Raw genomic sequence first — 22550 nt, forward strand, 5'->3', positions numbered from 1 at the left:
TAAATAAAATCAGCAAGTTCTGCCGTTTGCATAATAGAGCTGGCTGGATAATCTTAAAAAACTTATTTTTGTCTTGACAAATCTTCTGTCACGACTGATGTCACAATTCGTCAGTGTTATCAGTCATGTAAGCGCCGCCAGCTACATCTAGGATGGAGGACGAGGCCAAGTGCGTGGCGGAGCGCGACCGCGGGCTGTGCATATGTGGCGGCGCGGGGGGCGGGGCCACGACGCTGGCGGGCTCGCTCGCAGACGTGCGCCGCGCGTACGAGGAGCGCATCGCCGCCGTGCTCGCCTCGCACAGACCGGACAAGCTGCAGGTAATATATTAGAAATGCAGGTAAGAAAGAAGGAAATTAGAGCCGAGTAAAGAGAAACGGAAACTTCAAAAATATAAGAAAACAAGGCATACGTCGCATATCTGTGTAGTTTGTCTTTATTGTTGTGAAGTAAATCCTGGTTACAGATCACTTAGCGGGCCCCTAGAAGATCAATTTTGTTGTGCAATATCACGTATTGTGTAATATTAGGTCTGTTGTATGTAGGTCTAGGGTTAATATTGAACGCCGGGCGCGTTCAATATTAACCCTTTCAATCTTTTTGTCAAAACAATTGTTCAATATTATTGTAGGGTTATGGGCTGCTTTTATACTGAATTATAATGCTATCCTGTTATCTATAGTCTATTAGTCATCTCTCTCACTTATGACTAGTTGTGGTCCAGCTGCAGGTGTCCGTGCTGAAGGAGTGGGTGCGGGACCTGACGGCGCAGAACGCGCTGCTGGCGGCCACCGTCGAGGAGCTCGAGACCACCGTCACCGGCCTCGTACCCGAGCGCCGCAGACTCACTGAGGTACAGCTCTTGCCATTTTATAAATTTATAGAACATTAATATTTATACGTTTTTGCACTATCGTATATTCCCAATCCGATCGGTGCCAAGCTATAGTTTAACCCTATATCTAACAAGTATCAGTACAGCAACTTTTTATAAGGATCCGTTGTGTTGTCCGCTATCTATAAAAAATATTATCTACACCTCAAAGTAGCGCGTTTCGACCACATGCACGTTTCTAATTGTAATATAGATTTAAGCTTTAATCGATCGCCGAAAAGGGAATGTTAATACTAAACGGTCTATGTACTATGTAGGCTCACTGTCCTTACGGGTGGGCGGTGCTAACGTGTGGGCGGAGGTTACTAAACGGTCGATGTAGGCTCGTTTGTAATTTCCTACGTTGTCCTCACGGGCGGTGCTAACGTGTGGGCGAGACTAACGTGCGCGTGCGCAGACGGCGTGCGAGCTGCGCGTGGAGGTGGCGCTCCTGCGGCGGCGGCTGGCGCGGCGCGACGCCGACCACCGCGCGTTGCTGGAGGTGCTGCGGCGGCTGCGCGAGGCTGACCGCAACGCCGCGCCGATACACTTCAATGACGTCACTAAGTCGGAAATATTCGGCCCATAGATGGAGTGAGTGCTGTCATAATATGTTGCTGAGGTCTTAGATATACCAGACGATTATTTAATACGTAAGATTATGTGCCATGTAGTTATAAGAAGGGCCTTGTCAGTTGAGTAGAAAATTTGTATAGTTATTATTTTGTATTTTATATGAATTTATGCCGTGTATTGTTTTGCAGCGAACCGACGCAGCTCGACCAGGGAGACGTAGCCTCGTATCCGATGCCTCGAAGATACCTATTATGCTTATGCTTTTTATTTTTTCTCCACTGTTCTGTTTTCTTATTTTTTGTTCATTATATTTTGATATTAATATGTTTTTTTCCGAAATACTTGTTTTATTTATTTCTACAAAAGTAACAAATGTAAAAAAACAATAGTGTCCGACCGAATGTTCGGTTTCGGTTTCGTTTTCGGTTAAGTTTCGGTAAAAACACGAGTTTCGGTTTAGTTTCGTTTTCGGCGGTAAACTTGCCGAAACTACGACCGAAACCGAATGTGCATTCGAGAGTTTTCACGCTGTTATCGGTCATGTTCGGCGCGTTGAATGAGTGAATGAATCCGATCAGAGCCAATGTCGTGATTCGCTCGCTTGTTTGTTTGCTGTTCGTTTTGTTTTGGTGTTGGCGAGTTTTCGAGTGATTTATTTTGAAGTTAGTAAGTTTTATCTCGTTTTATGTCGTTATAACATAAGAGCGGGTAGTAAACATTAAAAAAAATTCAATATGACTGATAAAAGTATAATCAAGTTTAATCTAACCTATAAATATCTATAAATATTTTTTTTTTGGTTCACAAATGCTATACGTAAACAAACATTAGTTAGATAGTTGGTAACATTAATTACTGTAGTGCATTTCATGGTGATAATATTATGGATTAAGAGTTTCAAAGTTCATTTTAGTATTTATCACCAAGGTATCCAAGTGGCAAGTACAGTAGATACTAACTTACGTACTACCAATTTTGTTTTGAGAAATTATTAAGGTAAAAGACCCGACTATGAGACGGGTTATGTAGATGTCCTGAATAGTGCGAGTAATTAAAAGAAATCAAGGCTATAAATTCTTCTTTTTCTTTTTTAATACATGATATTTTGATACCTTTTAGAGTATATAGAGAAATCTTTGTGATTTAAAGAGAAAACAATAAAGACTGACTGATTATAATAACGTTTTCTTTATTTTTCCCTCAAAATATGAGCCTTGTAAGGAAGTTTCGGATTCGGTTTCGGTTTCGGCCGAAGTAGACACCGTTGCCGAAATTCGTTTTCGGTTTCGGTCTTAAAACTAGTTTCGGTCGGACACTAAAAAAATTGCCAGTTTCACAGATTTATTATAATCTTTTTTATACATTTATAAAGACATCTTTTCTTTCTAACGATAGCATATCTCTCGACCTCTTTATAGTATTAGACGAAGAATGTAAGTTCAAGGCAAAAATGGTGATGCGATTTGATTATGATTAGACTTTATTTTCAGAGCAAAGTGTCGTGCGACAGAGCCAACGCGCTGCAGGCACTCAACGACAAACTGGAGAAAGACAATCTGAAGAAGGAAAGGTAGGATGTGTGTTTAAGTGAGGTGAGTAATGACAATACGTAAATAATCAGAACTTTGACTGTCATACAAATATGGTGGTGCCTGGTAGGCCTCATGTAGACATTCTAAAAGTGTTCATTTTTAGGGTTCCGTACCCAAAGGGTAAAAACGGGACCCTATTACTAAGACTTCGATGTCTGTCCGTCTGTTCGTCTGTATGTCATCAGGCTGTATCTCAAGAACCGCTATAGCTAGACTTCTGAAATTTTTACAGATTGTGTATATCTGTTGCCGCTATAATAACAAATACTAAAAATAAAATAAAGTTAATATTTAAGGGGGGCTCCCATACAAGAAACGTTATTTTTTTTGTCCTTTTTTGCTCGTAATCAATAATAATAACAGTTAGGCACTTGAAATTTTCACAAAATCCTTAATTATATTTGTACTTTAATAATTAATAATAAAATGAAAGTAAAGTAAATATTTAAGGGGGGCTCCCATACAAAAAACACAATTTTTGTCTACTTTCACTCTTTACCGGTACGGAACCCTTCGTGCGCGAGTCCGACTCTCACTTGGCCGATTTTTTTAACCTATTTGGAAATAAAAACAATTTTCATTTTTATTCTTCAAATACCGTTTTTGAAGTTTTATAGTTTTTAAGAACTTTATAGTTTTTGCATCAAAGAATAATAAAAGTCCTAGTATAACGTTTGACTCATTCAAAAAGAGGTGCTTTTTGAATATTTAAACAACTTAATAAAATGTAATACATTTGAAGTCGGGTGAACTCAGGGTGTATGTTCTCAGGGAGATCAAGCGGCTGCGGAGAGAGTTGCAGGAGCGTGAGAAGACCTGCGTGCAGAGACCGCCTGCTAACGCCAGCGCCGGCTGCACATTGTAAGTATCGACGATTATATAGTCTCGTTGCTTTAAGGCACCGATATCAGCATAAATACTGATGACGTTTACGTTGGTCGTGTTAATAATAAAATATTTTATTCATAAACTTTTTAAGCAGAACATTAAGTACATCATTCATCAAATGCTTATTGTTTATAAGCTTAAGCTTGGCCCTTTCAAACCGTTGTTTTATTGATTCTTGAAATACCAAAATTCTTGCGATCCTGATGTACGTTCTGATTTTCTCAGCGTATTGTTTTGTGCAAATGAAGTTAATCCCTTCATTTGATTTAGCAAATATTCCCATAGCTTCGCTTTCCGTGAAAGCACCGTGTTTGCATAGAATGATAATAATATTTGAGTTTCTACTATTATCGCAGTCAATTTCTCCGCCGTTATACCCATTGTCGTCAGAGACGCCGGTTTTCCGTCCACCCAAAATTTTCCTTGTTTCGACGCATACTTCATGTCGATTCCCGCCATTGGATCCCGAAGGGTTATCGTCATTGGTTTGAATAATTGCATCCACCATTCTGTCGTTCCTTTTTTCAAATGACTCGATTTCATCGTTAAATATTGAATTTCGCCTTTCGGCACAATCAATTTGGTATGTCGCTTTTTGCCAGATATCGTCGCCGTCCAATCCACATTTATGTTCGGCGCACTGAGCAATTTTAAAATGTTTTTCCGTCAGAATATCTTGTAAGACTTGACGACCATCGCCACAATAAAGATACTGGCGTATACAAGTGAGACACCCAACTGACCTATTTTTGTACTGTCCCGTTCGAATAAGCTTTCCCAGTCTGCTGTTAAATCCCCACTGTCTATAGTTACTGACGTATATAACGTGCCAGTGTCGTCGTCGTGTTCCGTAATGAACAGCGACCAGTTTAAAAGGTCCCGTATAAACATCTCTAATTGCAATGTCATCTTCGGTGACAAATGTGCCGACTGCCGATATTCTTCCCATGCTTCCATCACCATTTTCAACAAAGTCGTAACTTCCTCTTCCGAAGGAGTATCTTCTTGTTCGTCCATTTCTCCATCTGACGTTTGATTTTCCGCCGCCATCCGCAGCGTCGATAGTCCCATTTGATCCAGCGCACAGTTCTTGTACATCTTCGTTCGAAACTCCTCCCAGTCCATTGTCGATTGCGTCTCTTCCTTCCTCTCTGTTTTGCCCTTCTTGATCGCAGGTGTCACGATAACAGACGCACGTTTCATTCTCACCTTTTCGATGTACAATCGGATACGGTTTTAGACTTTTGTTTATTTCTGCTTCGATATCAACGGACGTCACGATGTAGTATATGTACATGACTGATATTATGTTGTGTTATTTCCTCAATTTATATCAATTCTGTGCCCTTGTAAGTAACCTCGTCTCACCTTAGAATATTAATTGAGTGCATTATGCAAATGAAATTACCTCATTAAAGCGTAAAGTCCTCATTTTGAATCTTATTCTCAAGAGCCCCGATAGATAGAAAAAAAAAGAGAGCAGCGGTATATGGTCTGATGAAATAAACGAACATTGCATTTTGAATCTTATTCTCAAGAGCCCCGATAGATAGAAAATAAAAAAAAAGGGAGCATGCATTGTATTGGGTGGCGGTGATGATACTTGATGAAATAAACGAATCGAACATTGCATTTTGAATCTTATTCTCAAGAGCCCCGATAGATAGAAAATAAAAAAAAAGGGAGCATGCATTGTATTGGGTGGTGGTGATGATACTTGATGAAATAAACGAATCGAACATTGCATTTTGAATCTTATTCTCAAGAGCCCCGATAGATAGAATATAAAAAAAAGAGAGGCGGGGAGTACAGCGGATATAAGAGCGGGGGGATAAAACGCAAATAAAACGCAGATAAAACGCAAAAAAACGCATATACATATTGACGTCACACAACGCAACATAACGAAACAACCAATTTATAGACAGCAATAAGTAGTGACCACTAGAATTTAGCTGAGTACAATTTATCAAAATATAGAGAAAAGCACCTAGTAACCTAACAAAAACTTTAGAGCTGATAATAACCAAACTGATAACGCCTGTTTCAGAGTGGTGACGACATCGGAGGCGCAGGTGGCGGCGAAGCTGTGCGAGTGCGGGCCCGGGCTCGCCGTGAGTGACTTTCCCTTCATAACGACTCCAGTCCACACACATTTTACGTCTTACCATATTACAAAACCATTTTTCTTAACTTTTGTTAAACCGTGTTAAAAAGTGCAGCAAGTTGTTTGTTACCCGCGCAGAGCGCCGCGCCCGCTCCCGAGCTCGACAGAGAGGCGAGAGAACAGCAGCGGCGAGTGCAAGACCTCGAGGATAAGTTAAAGGTGGGTCTCGAACTGTACTTCATTTGACTGTAGAATATTGTGAGTCTGCAAGTATAAGACTGGGGGATGGGAAGGTTGTTATGTTTATCGACATGTAGATTTTTTGTTAAATTGGTCAATGTGAAAAAAGGCGTCATTAGTTTTAGACATACGTCACTAGTTTGAGCCTCTGAAAACTTAACGCGAACAAACGATATTCACGATACCTACTGATCTCTCCATCGATGCCGTTAACTGTAGATGAAAAAAATGGACTAAAGCCATACATTTTTGTTATAAGTCTCTAGGTTAAACTAGAGACATTTAATTATTATTAACCTTCAATTTAGTGAAGATAGTTTAACAGATAATGTGAAACTTTTAAATTAATTACATTTAAATAATTAATAATTATTGTTCCTCTCTGAGTGCGGCTGTTGTTTCATATTTCTCATTCAACATCGCTATCATAATATGAACAGGTCCTCCATGTTCGTGTGCGAATATCAAAATGAATCACCCCACGAATGTGTGAACGGTAGTTCGCGACAGCATTCGTATACGAATGTTTCGTCGAATGACGAGGCGAATAGCGAACGCGAATGTATAAATGCAGTATTAGATTTAAAGTATGGTCCCTTAGGCTGCGAGCGCGGTGGGCGTGCGGCTGCGAGAGAGCGTGCGCGCGCTGCGGGCGGCGTGCGCGGCGCGCGACCGCCGCTGGCGAGCCGCCGCGCAGCACTCGCACTTCCGGGACCTCATCGCGCACGAGCTGTGCCGACAGCTGCGCGCCGCCAAGGCGCAGGCGAGTACACGCTGTATTCAATATTTGCTGGAATTTCTTATGTATTTTTTATTTTATCCTAAAAATTACAGCGTACCAAAAAAAAATTGTGACTACCAAATACATAAATCTATGAATATGGTGTGTCGTATCAGTAATGACTAATGAATAATGAGAAATCTTAATCGTAGCATGTTATTGAGTCCGCACTAGCTAGCGAACTCCATGTCAACTTTCAGCTGCAAGAAGTAACGGGAGAAACTGCGACATCACAGCGTGCTATCAGAAACGCGCTCTCGTGCGAGTCGCTGGAGGCGGCGCGCGAGCCGTTACCGCTGCAGTCGGCGCCGCAGTCGCCGACACGGCCGCAGTCGCAGCCGCTGCCGCAGCGACAGTCGACGCCGCAGCCGCAGCGTCGTCTGCGCCGCAAGCGTCGTTCGCTGGACTCCTGTAATCACCCACCCGCGCTAGACGGCTCGGGAGATGATGTGTCGTTCGAGTGATTAAGAACAAACTTTAAATAATAATAACTTAATAATTTAATTGAAACTGTTTGCTTTTGTTATAAACACGTATTTCCTATTAAACCTTAAAGTAATCCCAGCTGTCCATAAATAAGAAGGTAAGACTTTTTATGAAAATGTGTGTGGACAGGTATTTTCTATAATATTAATATTATTTGGTACTTGGTAGTCGTAGAACTAGTAAGCACGTTTAACATTTAATGTTGAAATGTGAAAAATGCGAGTGAGTGTTGAGTTGAGTGTTTAACACCGCAGTGTGTGGGTGGGCGTGGTGGGGCGACGTCGCCGCCCCGCAGCCCGCGCGCGCTCGACGCCACCGACGATGACGTGCGACTCATCGACCGGGTATTATATGTTCTTGTTTGATTATAAAATTATTATTTAATATATTTTTTATGAAATGAGGGCAAACGAGCAAACGGGTCTCCTGATGGAAAGCCTGGCGCCCATGGACACTCGCAATATTAGAAGAGTAGCAGGTGCGTTGCCGGCCTTTTAAGAGGGTACGTTCTCTTCTTGAAGGTTTGCAGGTCGTATTGATCCGGAAATACTGCTGGTGACAAGTAATTCCAGAGTTTTACATTGAGCTCTGATAAACAAAACAATATAGGGGGTTTTTCAACAGCAACCGTGTTGAACAACCCCCTATTATTTGTTCAATGTATCTTTTTGCAAGTCTGTCCGTGGATGGATAAAGCGATTTTGATCTAGAATATAATATCTGTTACTCTTGGCAATTCTCGTCAAATAAACAAGCTGTTTATCTCCAGTCGCCGTCGCCGCCGCTGCTGGTCTCCGACGCGTCCCTGGACGAGGGCAGCCCGGTGCTGCTGTGCCGCTCCGCCGCCTCCGTCGCCGACCTTCGTCGCTCCGAGAAACACCCCAAGCGGGAGACACCTTCGGCCGCAGAAGACCAGCTCGAACAACAGAAGCGCCCGGCTCCAGCCAATCAATTTGAGCTACAGAAACGTCCAGCTACAGAGCTCGGGCCACAGAAACGTCCGGCTGCAGAAGAAAACCTCAAGAGAGAGACCAAACCAGATAAACGGGAAGGAGAGGATGTAAAGGAGCTCAGGTAATATTATGCCTGCTTTGTACGTATGTCTGTAAAGTCTCGTCTTGTAACACGTAGGATTTCGGACTTGGATGACTATAATCATGTCACTTTCGCTAGAGCTGGTCGCTCACTGCAATAAACCAATTCTTAAACTAAAAGTAAGCTGATCCTCTAAATAGTCTAAATCATAGGCAGACTTTATTCCATTGCTTTGATGGTTGCAAATATTGAGCATTTTATTAGAGTTTAAAGAACGAAGCTAAACCATACTTCCATAAGTACGATCATCACAAAACGGCTGGTGCTGCACTCTAGCGACAAAACATTGCAATAATATAATTGTCCTGTTGGATCCTATTTTGTATAATTTGATACACTAAATGTTAATAATGTTTGTTACGGACAATCAATTAGGCGACGCCGCGTTACGTCGAGCTTTGATCATTCGTCCGCGCGTCAGTTGTGACTCGTGACCACGACTACCCTACTTTTGGCCCCAAACGCGACTTTATTGCTTGGTAATTTGGGGCACTATATCAGTCTGCGACCAAGCATTCAGTGCAGTTGTTTTGCAACACTATGCGACGCGACCGCTGTTTATATCCTTCCGCATAGTAAATTATGTAAATGGGTCACCAGTTTCTTGCGTAAACAAAAATGTGTCAACACTTTTCTCCCTGTCGCTACAAATCATTCATAACGTTTAACATTCTCATTAAAGAACATTCAACTAAATTTGTCATATCTATTTCTTAACGTGCATTAAAGTAGCTCCTCGTACTAAACATAGGTTTAAAACTATCGATTTGAAATCCTACTCGGTCAATGATTGTAAAAAACAGAAAAGCCAAAACTTTTGTCTCTCTTTATAGTTATTATCAGTTTTGAGAGTCAAGACAGTAGTAGAATTGGTAGGTATATGGTCTGCCGAGTTATAGTGTCACTGTGACTCAGTACTCTGTTACTCACTCGCAAGTAGTATGAACAGTATTGTTCTGTCCACAGGCGCGGCCGCGCTAGCCCCACTGTGGTACTGTTCTTCGTTATATGGGGATGTCACATTAGGCGAGTAGACAACCGATTTATTGGTAGCTTTGTCGTAAACATTGATAACAATTGACTCTTATGTGTCTACTATTTAGTTTTAACGCACACCCAGCTGGCCTGTGGCTAGCCTTCATAAGTAACTGGCATAAACGGACTGGAGTTCCATTAGGCTAAATCGGAAAACCTTTAGCGAAGGTGATAGCCATCGTCATCTGGCGTTATAGATGATGGTGTACGATGAGGCATGGCAATTTCGTACAAAATATTATTGTTTGCCACTTTTATAACAGTTTGCTAATTCATTTATTTATTTACTCCTGGCCTTAACCATATAGGAAATGGCTGCAATTGATATAGACGATCATGATATTTGTGTTTACACTAAAAACCGTCCAAAACAAAACAAAAGTTTATTTACTGCGAAAGTGCATTAACCCAGTGAAGAGGTGATCCATTAGAGTCGAAAAAATAAACATAAATAGCACCAACATCCGCTTACGAAAAAAAATCTATTTCGGTCGAAGCGCGACGCGACGCGACGGTAGGTACTGCAAGATATGCACTCTGCGGGGGCGAGGAACTGACGTCTTAGGAGAAAAACATAAATAATATTTATTTAAAATACTTTATTGATTTTCGTAATTTTATAAAATTAAGAAGCAATTAAGTGGACTTTAAGTGGGAGTTATTTTTTGTGGGTTTTCTGTGTGTGCTTAGAATGATGTTCAACGGTTTTCTGGTTTATGGCGATTCGGACACCAGCGCGAGTGATGTTACCAAAGTAAGTGGTTTACGAGGACTAATAAAAACTATCTAAGTACATAAAAATAACCTTAAGAATTATAATAACCTAACCTAATTATATTATATTAACCTGTGCCGACAAAATAAAACATTTTTGTCGTTCCCAATCACCAATATCTGCTACTTAGTGAATCTTAATAGAGGTGCCAACGATAGATTCATTACATTCAGATTAAGATAGATTAGAGGATTGAAAGTTTTTATATCTCCCTTTCCAAATAATCTCCCTCCCCATAGATACTATTTATCCTTCTTTCCCTATACGAACTATTTACATACCTGTGCGCGAGCTCCGAGAAATCGGAGGCTCAGCAGGCGGCTGTGGATATGATAAAATACCCCGCACCTAAAACATTTTTGATGAATTCCAGCCCCGCCCCCCGGATTCATAAATAGCCCTCATAGGCAGCTTCCTAGGGGCGAGAGTCCTAGGGGTGGCAGCGTCCTAGGGAGTCGAGGAGGAGCATCCACAGGGGGCTAAAAGATTCCGTACATACATATATGGGGCGGCGGAAATAAATTTCCTACACTCACAAAACTACCTGTGGCACTCGGGGACTGCCGCGGTAGCATAGCATTTTTTATCCACTTATGCAATTATAATTCGCATACATCTAGTCGCACGTACCGTGTCGAAGTCTGGCAACGCCGCTGTGCCGGTCGGAGTGGGGGGTGTGTTAGGTTTTTTTCCTTACGACATTTTTTGATTCGGCCGCCGCGCTAAAGGCCGCAATAAAAGCTATGCAATAGCTTAAATTATAAACTCGGCATTGATGAGTCCCCAGTCGCAAGTATTCGCGCGCAGTAAACTTTTCCGACCCTCACTTACATGCTTTCCCTACACCAGTCACAGTCGGATAACGCGTGTGTTGTTCCAGAGCAGCACGGAGCCCGTGAGCCTGGGCAGCAGCGCCGACAGCACCCGCGCCAGCCACGCCGAGGACCAGCTACACACCACCATGCAGATTGTAAGGATATAATATACTACTAATACTAATTGACACAAGTTCTGTCGTGGAGCACCTAGAAACTCCAAGATTAATTTATTGCTAACTTACATGTTCCCTTGCTCACGAATAAATATTGCTATAGCGCTCTTAAGCGATACAAATATTATATTGAGTGAAAAAGATAAGTATTAATAGTCGAATAATTAAATTTCGATGTGTTTCGCGATCGTATATTAGGTACTCTTTGAAAACAAATTGTAGAGAGTTATGTAGAGTCTTCAGAATTTGCACACTTTCAACGAATTTCATGCTTTTTTTACGCATCTTGATGCAAAACTGTATGAATAGATAGTAAAGAGCGAAATTATAAATATCACACTAACAACATTAGAGGGCAGGACAGGGCTATTTATACTTACGATCGGCGGATATCCAGCTAATGCCGCCGTTTGTCACCTCCGTGTTGTTTCACGCCGCGGGCCGCGGGCGGATGAGGACATAAATCATAATGTGTTATTTCTGCTTAATTAGAATTTAGGTGACATTAGAGTATTCTTTGAAGCTTAGGTGCTTTTCTATTTTCTCAGAGATTTATTACTTTAAAATCTATGTATCCGGGTGAGATCGCATAAATAACGTTACTTCTATAGCTTCTTGACGTTAAATGGTTTGGGCGTAAAGAGTGAGAAATATCGTAGAGCGTAGAGTCATCTAAAAGTTTATTTATTTATTTAATTCAGGCATCTTGGCCCATAATATAATAAATACCTTATAGACTATCATACATACAAATATACTAAAAACTAACACTAAACACTAAACACGTATTGTCTGCGACGTGGGGCGCGACGTGTTCGGAAGTCGTCCTCGGAACCTTCTGTAGACGACTCCAATCGGCCAGAACTCCTCCTTCTCGAAGGTCGGTGCGTCGGGACTCTCACCACAAAGGAGCTAAAATTCACTTTGTGGCGGGACTCCAAGCGCTCGACCCTCAAGACGAAGTGGGTCTTGCTCCTGATGTAGTCCACGACCTGCTCGACCGTCGTGGACCAGTGCAGCCTGGACACGTACAGCGGCGTCGCGGGAGTCTCACGTCGCAACAGCTGCTCGGGTCCTTCGGGTGCGGTGCCGCGATGGTTGCGGACGACGGGTTTCTTCTTCTTCCTCTCTTATAAACCCGTCATCATCACACCTTTGATCCTTTTCGGAGGGAGGACGCTCCTTTGCAGGGGCCTCCTTTTTCCCCTTTGTTTTTGGAACGCGGCAAGCGGCGACACTTGCGTAGTTCGGCCGCGGCTCCGTTGCAGGCGGGACGCGGGTGGCGGGGGCAGCGGCGGCGGCGGCGATGACGTGCTCGTGCGTTCTGACGGGCTGAAAGTGATCGCTTGCGCACCACGTCGGCGAGTGACGAACGTGGCATCAGGTGACCTACATATTGAATTACCACTCTTTAATTGTGATAATTCATTACGTAGATCGCTGATCGTAGACTCTGATGCATGCAGTCTACCTCGAACTTCGGCCAACTCTTCTTTCAGGAATCTGATGTCCTTTAAGAGGGTGGCGACGTCGACGTGGTCCAGCGTCACGGGCGGCAGCTTGTGCAGTTTTTTCGCCACAAAAGCTGGCACCTCATCCGGATCCGTCTGCTTCAGGAAGGATATAATATCCTGCACGCTTCTTTCAGTTCCATCCCTCCGTCGCGATGGCATATTCGTGCTCTGGCCGAGCGTCTCGTAGAGCAAATGCTTCCCCTGGCAAATCTCTTTGCTGGTGAAGGAGGACTTGCAGATCTGCATTATGCTAACCTCGTCCATTGTGTCGATGTCGTGCTGGATAAACGCCAGCAACTCATTCGCCACGAGCGCCATGGTGACGTGCAGCGGCAATCAGCCGCGCGATTCGCGATAATAATTAAGAATATTTGCTGCCTGTGCATAACGTGGAGCGCGACCGTCTGCTGACCGCCGCGCTGGCTCGACACATTACACTTAAAAGTGATCGCACATTCATCAGCAAGCACGCGCCGTACGCGCCGAATTATAGAATTAGTTGTACGAAATGATAATAATATTATGAAACACTAGTTCGTTCCGTACGCGCCGTATTTCGATGTTCGTTTATTAGGCGGTGCGTTCGGCGCGTACAGTGCTGACAATTATTAATGTGCGATCAGCTTTATTCACTAATTCAAATTCAAAGTCTATTCAAATTCAAATTCTTTGTTAAGCATACAATAATATACAATAGTATAAAAGCTAGGTAGCCTACATCTCGTCGCGCAATTAGCACAATCTAGCACAATTTCTTACGTCGCTGCATCGAACAGAGCGGGATGCGACTGCTTTACGCGCCGATTTTTACTAAGACTTGTGATATTAACATTGATTTGTATTGACTAGCTGAAGAACAAGGAGGAGACGGTGCGCGTGCAGGCGGAGAGCCTGGCGCTGGCGGAGGCGCGCATCGCCGACCTCAGCCGCCGGCTGAACGCGCTCGCCCGCAACGACCGCGACGACCGCAACGACCGCAGCCACAGAGACGAGGTTTTTTTTTTTTATTATAAAATTGTGGCCGTCTATGGACTGTTCGTCCATATCCTTACAAGAGAGAACAGAGACGAGGTTAGCTCAGCTTCTTTCATATTAAGCTAACGCCTTTGGTGTTCACAAATAAATCGTTTACTAAGTGGCTGAAATGTGACTATACAACCATACCACCAGTAAAGTGTGAAATACAGCCGTTAAATGCCCAAATTGCCCACGCACTCCACTCAATGGGTGAAATAAAAACCAACTGCATGTCATCGTAGCGTCAAAAAAAAATCTTGTAAAAAATGTTTTTATGCGTTAACAAAACATTAGTATAATTCCAGCCGGCGCGCACTCGCGAGTGCTCCACCTCGTGCTGCGCGAGCGCCGCCGACGACGACACCAGCGCTCATCTGGAGGTCAGACATAACATTCTTTACAGTAATATTTCGAATATTAGAAGTCGCTTATTGTTTGCGTAACATTCTTAGGTGGGATTTCACCAAACACACATAAAACTTAGTTCCCATTGAACGCGTTCATGCTGCGACGTTTAGGAGTTATAGTACTCGCGGAGTTAGTCGATGATTGTCTCATTTAGCCTAATTCGCGAGCAGAGTGGAGCTAAGATAATATTTTAAATGCAGTTTTTTTTCGATCGTAAAAAAAACGCTGCTTTTGTGCTGAATATATTGCACGCGGTGTGTTTTGGCGCGAAGACTGTAATGCAAGAGACGCCGTTGTAGGGGGAGGAGGCAGACGAGCTGCGGGACAAGCTCGCCGTCGTCGAGGGACTGTACAGGGAGACCTTCTACGAGGTAAGCTGCGGCGGCTCCATACAGCATGTTCAATTAAATGGCGACCTGAAGTAATGTTTTCTCGCTCGCACATATTGCTTATGAAAGAGTAAGACGGTGCAAACTGATACCGATGTTGGCAGATGGCGCGCCAGGGCGGGGCGATGGACGCTCTGCGGCGCGCCAACGCTCAGTTGCGGTCGCGTGAACGCCGCCACACCGCGCGCTACCGGGTATGTTACTTTAACAGGCACACAGAATAATATGTTTTATTGATGTTAGTCCAAATAGAAGGTAAGTACCTACCTACGACTTGTAGTTAGGCACTTCAGGATGTACTTAGCCTTATTATTATAATAGTTGATACAATGTCAACAATAAAGCGACATTTAGTTATAGTAACAAAATTATAAATGGTTAACGCTAGATGTCGCAAAGTCCCAAAGCAGTAAAGATGTCGCAAAGTCCCAAAGCAGTAAAGATGTCGCTTTTGAATAAAATATAAGTTGTCTTAGTTTCTTAGCCGGTTTTCTTAGCCTATTTAAAAGACAATTCAAGATAATGATCTGGTATTTCCAGGAGCTGGCCGCGGAGGTGGAGCGGCTGAAGTGTGACGTCAATGACGTCATCGGATCCAACAGCGACTCGGTATATACGCTGAAGATAAATGTTGCATGCCTCAGTTAATACATTAATAGCTATTTGTGTTTATGCTAATCACTAGGACAAGAAGTGACTGGAGTAAGACCAACTAACAGAATGCACCAGCTATTACCAAATAATCGAAAAAGAGAAACAAAACAACAAGACGTGTAAATTCACACTTTATACAAAGAAAAAAGCTTAGTCAAAACTCAAAAGTATAGTAGATAAAACTAAACTAATACTTGTGTTACTTTCTTAACTTTTATATAAACTGTATCAGGTATTTTAATAAAACTTTTTCTAATGATCGTGTATTATTTCGTGCGGACAGGGAGTGTGGGGTGCGGGGAGCGCGCGCGCCTCCGGTGACGTTGCGGCGAACTCGGGCGACAGCGGCGCGACAGGAGCGGGTGACAGCGGGGGCGGTGCGGGGGTGGGGGGAGGCGACGCCGGGGAGGGGCCGGGGGACGGCGCGGGGGAGGTGGCGGGCGGGCTGCGGCACGTGGCCGGCCAGCTGCGCCGTCTGCGGGACATGCTCGCTGTACGTCAGATTGTGGTAGCTCTTGACTCGTTTCGGCGACTGCACGACTGTCTAGGTGTCTCCAGAGTCATGTGAAACGCAGATATAATGTGGATGCAAACAGAGAGGTGTTATAATTTTGAAGTTCCTGCTTGGTGTAAAACGATTAAATTTCTAAAACGAGATACTTTACGAGTATAAACACCTGTTGTTTTTTTATGCGCGTGAGCAGTCCTTAATATACTTGTCGCTTGACAATGTTAGGGTCAGTATTTTTCTATTTACTAGTGATAAGAATATAAACAAAAATTTATTTATTTGCAGTGCGAGTGTAGCTGCGGGCTGGCAGAGGAGAACAAGAGGCTGAAACTGGCCAACGACAGCCTGGAGGTGAGCTACAAATTGAGTTAATTGCCCTTAGAGACAAGAAATTTATTTTCTTTACGAATATATTACATTTTTACATTATTTTCAGCGAGAGACGCGTGACCTGCACGAGAGAGTGAGACAGCTAGAGCAGAGTGTGAGAGACAAGGACAGCCTGCTGCACAAGTACGAGCAGCTGGCCGGAGGGAAAGAGACGCACGACAGCGGCGCCGTCGACGCGCTGTCGTCGCAGCTACAGCTGATGCTCGGTACGAGGCCCATCTACAAAATATGCAAGAATTATAGAATATAGTAGACATTACCATGTCTTTTTAAAGGGCGGATCTTAATGTGGTGTTGCACTTATTTGTTTACAATATTTTATGATATTAGTCGTAAAGAGTATTGTAATACTACTGCTAATTATTGAATTTTCAGGTGTGTTGAACGAAAAATCGAGCCGGCTGCAGAGCGCGGAGGGCAAAACGCAGCGCCTGCGCGAGCGGCTGAAGAAAATGGACTCAGTTGCAAAGGAGGTTTGTTAGTTTTTGTCGTTTAAATATATTACATACCATTGTCCATTAGGTTTATAATATTTCCTCCAGATAATTACGAGTAGGTATATCTGATAATTTTGTAAGGAACTACGTGTTTCGTTAGCAGAACGTAGCGGTGCGCGAGGAGCTGAGCCAACTGACGCTGCAGGTTGAGCGGCTGCGGCGCGCCGGCGAGGGAGCGGGACGAACGAACATATCCGCCCACAGGTGAGGAAGAGATGGCAACACCCATCATATATATTATTATTTTAACTAAACAATATTGAACAAATGAACATTGACAGTCGTTGAATTTAATATAAGCACCTTAGATTTTTGTTTGAAAATATAATTATGACTTTCTGGAGTAAGAACTCTATGAGTGCCAACAATTAGGTATTATACGTAATTTAAAAACATGCCTTTTCTTAGGAATCAAGTGGAATCGCTACCAGACCAGGGGTCATTCATAGACCTCCGCCGCGAACATCCTTGCACGCTCGGCGGGCCGTGCGCCCGCGTGCAAGCGAGACGACAAGAACGCGAAACGGACCGGTGTACACGTGTGAGAGTGGGACGGCAACAACGCCTCAGCGAGGAGCCGTGCTCGCAATGCGGCAGTGATTGTGCGATTGCGCCGCCCGTCCCGCCGCGAAGATTCACAAAGAAAAAAAATATTTGTGAGGACCAGGTATTGTGAATATAAAACCAGGGCCGTCTCTAGCCCATGTGGCGCCCGTGTGCAAACTCAAACTCAAACAACAACAAACTCAAAAACTTTTTTATTCAGAACAATTTTTTGCAAATATTCTCTGAACGTCTACATGATGCCTACCACCGGTTCGGGAACTAGCCCGGTGAGAAGAACCGGCGTAAGAAACTCGCACGGGTTCCACTTTTTACCAAAAAAGTGAGAGAAAAATTATTCTTTTAAAATAAAGTTTACAATTTTGTAACTTAAAATTATATATACAATGTACATACATACATAATTGTAAGTCATAAAATATTATGTAGAAATAGCCTTGCAAGCAGCCATCCTACTCCCAAGATGTGCCATCGTTTATGAAATCATTGACTTTATTTAAAAAAGTAGTCAAAGAGGCTTTGGCACACAAACGCTCTTTGACTACTTTTTTAAATTTATTATGGAAAGATTTTGAACGTTTTCTGGGATGTTATTGTAAAGGCGTATATTTATTTATAAATTCTTTATTTGCATTATAAACTATATAAAATAACAAAAACAACATTAGGCAAGGAACATAGCAAATAGGCGGCCTTACCGCTTTCAGCGGTTTCTTCCGGCGTATACATTGACCTTTAAAATATTTACTAACTTTACTAAGTCTGATCACCGGTATTTCTAGTTTATACTTATTTCTAGTGTTTCTTCCGTGACTGTCACTTTTGGTTGTAAATTTACTAATATTCTTTCTAACATATAATACATTATCCAAAATGTATTGAGAAGCAACAGTTAGAATACCAATTTCTTTAAACTTTTCTCTCAGAGATTCAAAAGCTGACATTTTATAAATTGAACGTATAGCTCGCTTCTGCAGCACAAAAATCGTATTAATGTCGGCAGCGTTTCCCCATAAGAGGATACGACATTCTACTATGAAAATAACTGAAATATACTGGTCTTGCTGTGTCTTCGTCAGAAATTTCCCGTAATTTTCTGACTGCGTATGCTGCAAAACTGAGCCTATCTGCAAGATTGGCAATATCAGGACCCCACTGTAATTTACTGTCTAGTGTAATGCCTAAGAATACAGTGGTGTCCACCAAATCCATCTTCTCATCATTTAATAGTATATTGGTTTTAACTTGCCTAACGTTGGGCAAAGTAAATTTTAAACATTTAGTTTTCTTAGAATTTAGAAGTAAGTTATTAACGTTAAACCAATGTACTATTTTTGAGAGAGCACTATTTACCTCGTCGTAATTTGACTGTTGTCGCTTCACTTTAAAAATAAGTGAAGTGTCATCAGCAAAAAGTACTATCTCATTATCCTTAACAAGATAAGGTAAGTCATTTATGTAGATGAGAAAAAGAAATAGACCTAAAATGGATCCCTGTGGGACGCCTAATTCTATTTTGGTCCCATTGAACCTTTTACTATTAATGTCAACCCTTTGAGTTCTATTTTTGAGGTAAGATGTCAAAAGGTTGAGTGCCGAGTCCCTAATGCCATAGTGGTGCAATTTCCTGATCAATGTAGCATGCTCAACACAGTCAAAAGCCTTGGAGAGGTCGCAAAAAACCACTAGGGCATCCCGCGAGTCCTCCCATGCTTCAAATATAAATACAATAAAGAAGATCTATACCAGCATCCGTTGTGGATCGACCCTTAGTAAAACCATATTGATATATTAGTATGGGTATAAGATAAGTGGGCAAACGAGCAAATGGGTCACCTGATGGAAAGCAAGTAGCGTCGCCCATGGACACTCGCATTATTAGAAGAGCTGCTGGTGCGTTGCCATCCTTTTAAGAAGGAATACGCTCTCTTCTTGAAGGTTTGCAGGTCGTATTGGTCCGGAAATACTGTTGATGACAGTTCATTCCAGAGTTTTACAATACGTGGCAGAAAGTTACGCGAAAAATGCTCGGTGGAAGACTGCCACTCATCAAGGTGATGAGGATGGTATATTTTTCGTGTGGAACAATGGCGAAAAGTTGCAGGAGGTATGATTTCGAACAATAATTCCTCATAGCACTCCCCGTGATACAACCGATAGAGGATGCAGAATGAATATACATCTGGATTCTCGGCGTAATTTCTAGGGGTCCAGCCTGTTTGAAACACTATGGCAATCAATAATTCCCTTCGTTGGATACGATCCAGAGGGAGATAGTTGGTATTTGAGCGCCCCTGCCCAGAGATGAGAACAGTATAAAGAATTCCATATGAGGCCGAACCTGGGACTTGTAGAGTTGTAGGTGTTGGTCCCGTCTGAAATGCTGTCTCGCTCTGTTAAGAACACCAAGCTTTTTCGAGGCTAACTTGGCCTTACTCTCTAGATGACATCGGAACTGGAATTCGCTCGATATGTTTACGCCAAGTATTTCAATGCTAGGGGAGATTGTTAAAGAGGTGCTCTCTTGACGGGGTTGAATTGGACTAAGTAACGACTTACGTCTACCCCATTCAGGGACTTTCTCCAATGTATTCTTTATTTTAGGCACAAGTTCGTTTCGACTCTCAATGACATTTAGCCGAGAAATATGGGCATATTATAGGGCCGCATCACTTATACTATAATCCGCATAGCAATGAATGCCGCTGGTCAGCCCTGAGGGACACCAGCATCAACAGACTGAGTTTCAGAGCATTCTGTCTGTGTATGCTTCGTGCTTCGTGCAAAGAAACTTGTGACCCATTTGCATAAATTCTCGGGGAGCCCATATGATGGAAGCTTTCATAGCAGCGCTTTGTTCCAAACCCGATCAAACACCATTAACTATAATAATAAAGAAATCGCAGTCAGAAACCTTAGGCTTGGCACGACTTTGTCTAGATTTCATTACTGTTTAGAGATAAACAAGCAGCTCCATCGATACTTGACTAACCTAGCCAAGTATCGATGGAGCTGCTTGTTTTTTTACATAATTTTTTTGGTGGGATATTTAGGGTGGCGTGCCTTGCTTTGCTGTAATTCGAATTTCGACAAATATAAGAAGATCTCCAGATGCTACACAAAATGTATGCAAACTGAAGTTCTTTTCGCGTTTGTCATTAAAGCGCGGTGGCCGGCCAACGCGGGCGCACGCCGAATGCGCCGTTGCGAGCTGCGGCGCTCGGCGCCCCTAGGACCGCGGCGCCCGTGTGTAACACACACCCTGCACATAAGGGAAAGACGCCCCTGTATAAAACCTTTAATACATATTAGCAAGTTGTCATTTCGTAACTTTATTACTATGCGTAACACAGGAGTGCTGGTGCGAGGCGGACTGCGACTGCTCTGGGTGCTGCCAGGTCGGCACGTGCGCGGAACTGCACGGCGCCTGCTCACACCACACCCGACCGTCCAGACGTGTCAGTATAAACTTCACTCAGACGGTATATTAATGATTCATAACGTTTGAACTCTTCGGATTACTTTGGTCTATTTTACTGTAATTAAAAGAGATTTTTTATAATATTATAATTTGCATCTTTAGTCTATTCATTCCTTCAAGGAATGCCTAAGACAGACCTTTTTAACGGTTTCTAATGGTTGCCCAAGCATATTTCGCGATATTCGCCTGATCTAGTTAATCTACTTGGTCGAGATAATTATTACACATTCTGTGTCAAATGAGGTATATTAAGCCGAAAGAGGGTGACTCAGGGAGTCATTCTGAACAACTTTTGTTCTACGACTTTTGGAAATTCGCGAAAAAAATATTGATTCTTCAGTCTTCACAGAAACTTAAAGGTCACGTGACTTTTTGATATGGAAAAGAAAAATTTTATTGGCGAATTTCCAAAAGTCGTAGAACAAAAGTTGTCCAGAATGACCCCTAAGTAACCTACTTTCGCTTTAGTATACCTTATTTGAAACACCCCATAATCTATACTAATATTATAAAGCGGAAGAATTTGTTTGTTTGTTTGAATGCGCTAATCTCAGAAACTACTGGTCCGATTTGAAAAATTCTTTCAGTGTTAGATAGCCCATTTACCGAGGAATCTTTTTATTTGGAAATGCTTATCTCACGAACTACTGGAGCAATTTTTCTGTTATTCGGCACAGATAAGAAGTAGACCATGTGAAGGATCATAGGCAATTTTTTGTGGACTAATTTGTCTGTAAAATATCAAATTTAGGCGGGCGAAGTCGCGCGGAACGTCTAGTGATGATAATATATTGCGTCTGTATGATACAGGGACACCGGTCAGCATCAGAGACGCTAGAGCGCGTGGCGGCGTCGCGCGAGGCCGTTGCCAGCGCGCGGGAGCGGTGGCGGCGTCGAGCGGCTACACACTCGTAGCGACGTCTAGCGGACATGACAGCTCATGTCGCGACGTGTAACGATACACTCCTAGCGACATCACATCTAACGGTCGAGTTGACGCGTCGACATGGATAATAAAATAATAAAAAAATCGAATAAATGAAGAAAAAATATCATAATATTTGTTCAAAATCAAAAAATTCAAATATTATGATATTTCAGAGCGAAAAGCTAGACAAAGTTCTGACGATAATAAATAATAATATTTTAGATTGTTTTATACTTATTTGTATTAAAAATGAATATTAAAGACATAACAAGTATTGTGTCGTTTTATTAATGAATAATGAATTACTAGCTATTTGACCGAGCTTTGCTCGGTATTCAATAAAACACGAATAAAATGACATTTTCTAAAAATGATTCCTAGCTAGATCGATTTATTGCCCCTGAAACCCCCTATAGACTAAATTTCATGAAAATCGTTGGAGCCGATTCCGAGATTATATATATATATATATATACAAGAATTGCTCGTTTAAAGATATAAGATATGACTGGCATAAACTTTTTGGTCTTCATTATTATAGGTGTACCAGAATCTAAGAAAATAATGTAATTTATTTCTCTGCCTTGAAAAATTGTATAACTGCAAAAATCACAGATGGCGCTGCTGACTGTGTACTGCGTCACTTTAGCCGTTCCTTATTCATTGCTTTAACCCATCAATCCCCAAGTGGCAGCCGGCTGCTTACAATTGAAAGTCTATTGTGTCTGCGATTCCCACGCCTCGATCGTGGGATTAA

The 22550-nt window shown here is 42.4% G+C and overlaps 1 protein-coding gene across 1 annotated transcript; it reads left to right on the top strand.

The window, feature by feature from the left end:
- The first annotated feature begins 126 nt into the window (after nt 1-126).
- LOC121739682 lies at nt 127-21917 on the top strand. Its single transcript, XM_042132244.1, has 20 exons — nt 127-320; nt 725-853; nt 2941-3020; nt 3814-3903; nt 5981-6044; nt 6176-6256; nt 6879-7040; nt 7278-7469; nt 7799-7888; nt 8314-8618; nt 11335-11419; nt 13804-13947; nt 14277-14351; nt 16219-16284; nt 16370-16529; nt 16699-16796; nt 16921-17024; nt 17229-17487; nt 20738-20842; nt 21676-21917. Exons 1-20 carry the CDS (start codon nt 153-155, stop codon nt 21778-21780), a joined length of 2562 nt encoding a protein of 853 aa, XP_041988178.1. The 5' UTR covers nt 127-152; the 3' UTR covers nt 21781-21917.
- Nucleotides 21918-22550: the final 633 nt, after the last annotated feature.

Source organism: Aricia agestis, chromosome 1 (assembly GCF_905147365.1).
Source record: "Aricia agestis chromosome 1, ilAriAges1.1, whole genome shotgun sequence".
NCBI classification, from domain to species: domain Eukaryota; kingdom Metazoa; phylum Arthropoda; class Insecta; order Lepidoptera; family Lycaenidae; genus Aricia; species Aricia agestis.